Source organism: Jaculus jaculus, chromosome 5, assembly GCF_020740685.1.
Source record: "Jaculus jaculus isolate mJacJac1 chromosome 5, mJacJac1.mat.Y.cur, whole genome shotgun sequence".
NCBI classification, from domain to species: domain Eukaryota; kingdom Metazoa; phylum Chordata; class Mammalia; order Rodentia; family Dipodidae; genus Jaculus; species Jaculus jaculus.
In genome coordinates this window covers 165,100,278-165,102,849 of record NC_059106.1, presented here as the reverse complement: position 1 = coordinate 165,102,849, position 2,572 = coordinate 165,100,278, and the positions used below count along the sequence as shown (strand labels likewise).

Sequence of the window (2,572 nt, the reverse complement as noted above, 5' to 3'; positions counted from 1 at the left end):
TATAACAAATAAGGCTACTAAATGAAAAAAATAGACCATAGAATAATCTGAGAATAAAGTGTAGGCGTGGTGTGAGTGGGGGTCAGTCGGTCAGGTCTGAGTGTGGACATGGTGTGAATAGGGGTTAGTCAGGCTGGTCTGAGTGTGGATATGGTATGAATGGGGGTCAGTCAGGCTGGTCAAAGTATGGGCATGGTGTGAATGGGTTCAGTCAGGCTGGTTTAAGTGTGGGCATAGTGTCAATGGTGGTCAGTCAGGCTAGTCTTAAGTGTGGACATGGTGTGAATGGGCGTCAGTAACGCTGGTGTAAGTGTGGGTATCTTGTGAATGGAAGTCAACCAGGCACTTCCTCTTAGCTCCTAGGCTAATAGTTTCTCAGGTTATGAGGCCTTGTGTAGAAAATATGTAACTTGGCAGTACATTTGTATGTTTGGTGAACATTCTTTGACCAGAATACCTATTGTAAACTCATTCTGGGTTATCAGGCCATGGGCTTTGTCCATAGAATTAAGGCATATTTCCAGTGTGCCAAAGGACACAAGTTATTCCCAGCATTTTGTTACTGTCTGATAAAGGTGCTGTGGTAGGAATTCCCCATGGAAGCCCATGGTGAGAAGAGGAGGAAGTGAAGGTCTGATCCACTGATCGCAGTGACCTGAAAAGGTGCTTCAAGGACACTGGCTTGGTTTCCCTGTGTCGAGCTATGTGACCTGGTTCAAGTCTTCCTCTAAAAATAATGTTCAAAACCAAAATACAGAGTATGTTTTACTTCAGTGAGAACACAATAAGGACCTCTGGGTCAACTATGAGGATAAGAAGAAACCCAAGAGACAAGCACGCCAGAAAACCGCGTTTATCCCGAGGAACTGAGTGATCCCCTGCAGTAGAACTGGTGAGTCAGTATGGAGACTCTCCAATCAGAAAAGGCAGGAGCCAAGTTGACAAGGTGGCACCAGCCAAAGGGACAGTTGGGTGACACCGTTTTGAGTGATGGAGCCATTCAAAACATGTTAGTGCTTGATCATCCCTGTTTTAATGAATTAAGTTAACTGGTATATTATTTGGTGTGGGAAGTATGTCATGTATGCATGTGTATAAGCAGAAATGTGTTCCTATGCGTGGGCATTCAGAGGTCTGAGGAGAACATCAGATGTGCTTCCTCTGTCTATGCCTTTTCTTTCTTTCTTTTTTTTTTTTGACACATAACACACAAAGTAACTTTTATTTTGAAAAGAAATACAACATAATTTTATAAGATCCATAAACTACAAGAAAGTTCAGGTCACTTTTTTTGTTTATTTTGTTTTAGGTTAAAAATATTTATTGCAAGCAGATTCCTTTCCCCCATATTAAAAAGAAAATGTATGACTGGGAACATTCAGCAACTGGAAAGCAATGAGACCAGTTCCCAAGTTTATTATGAAATGAGGTGCTATAATAGAAAGAAGACACATTTTGGAACTTAATTTATACATTGGGAAAGAAAAAAGAACAACAAGAAAATCAAACCGATCCTTAACATTTTGCATCTTTAATTAAGCACATAAAACTGCACTACTTAATGTATTTCTCCATGAACTTTTTGTGAAGTTCAGATCGCAGTGTATCATTCACAAATCTTTTGTCTTTCTTCTGATCATCTACACCTTTTGCACAGTTCTTGAAGACAACATCATCATCCCATCTTCTTTTAACTTTGAAGTTGGCCTGAGGCTGGGATGGGCCAGTGAGATTAAGGAGAGGGTTTCCACTTAGAATGTTTTCCATCCGAATTCTCTCTTCCTCTGCTTTTTGTTCTTGTTCCTTCCTGGCCTGTTCTTCAGCTCTTTCCTTTTTAATTTTTTCCAGTTCTGCAAGAAGAGCTGCAGTATCATCATCATCACTCTCCTCTTCATAATCTTCATCTTCCTCATCTGTCAGAGGATCATCTGCATCCAGGTTGGCAGCAGGGATCTGATCTAAGCGGGGCTTCTTTGACACTGATGAAGTTGTGTGTTCTCGGGTTGGACGATCTCTGTTTTTTTCCCTAGCAGCCGCTCTCTCTCTCTCTCTTCCAACTCTCTCCTGAAATCACGGTTACGAACCTCTTCAGGGGCATCCTGAGTAGTTTGTCTGTATTTTATCTTTGTATGAGAGGGAAGGTCTCTGCTTGAATACTGTTTTGACAGTTGGCTCAAATCACCTTCTCCTTTTCCTCTTCCCCCTCTTGCGGGTTCAAAAGTGGGTCTGGCTGCAGTTGTCATCTTTTATTTTCGCCCGGGATCCCACATAGCAGCCGCCCACGATCATCCGCAGACCATAGCGACTTTTATTTCCCAGAATGCTCTGTGCCCGACCTGTCTATGCCTTTTCTTGAGACGTCTCTCTGTGGACCTGGAGCTGGTTTTTTGTTTTGTTTTGTTTTCCCATAAGATCCAGAGGTTCTCCAGACTCTTCTCTAAACAGGACTGCAATCCAGGTGTATGTAGCCACATCCACATGTTCACACGGGTCCTGGGGAATTGAACTCGAGCACTTCAGGCCATGTTGGGCCCTCATTCTTGTGCAAGTGCTTTTACCCACTGAGCCACTT

General features: G+C 42.6%; 1 protein-coding gene across 1 annotated transcript; it reads right to left on the bottom strand.

The window, feature by feature from the left end:
- Positions 1-1,373: 1,373 nt before the first annotated feature.
- Positions 1,374-2,292, bottom strand: LOC101614084 (spliceosome-associated protein CWC15 homolog). The gene is given in 2 exon segments (XM_012947940.2): positions 1,374-2,049; positions 2,052-2,292. Coding segments are annotated over 2 exon segments (687 nt in total). The 5' UTR covers positions 2,244-2,292; the 3' UTR covers positions 1,374-1,554.
- Between the last annotated feature and the right edge of the window lie 280 nt (positions 2,293-2,572).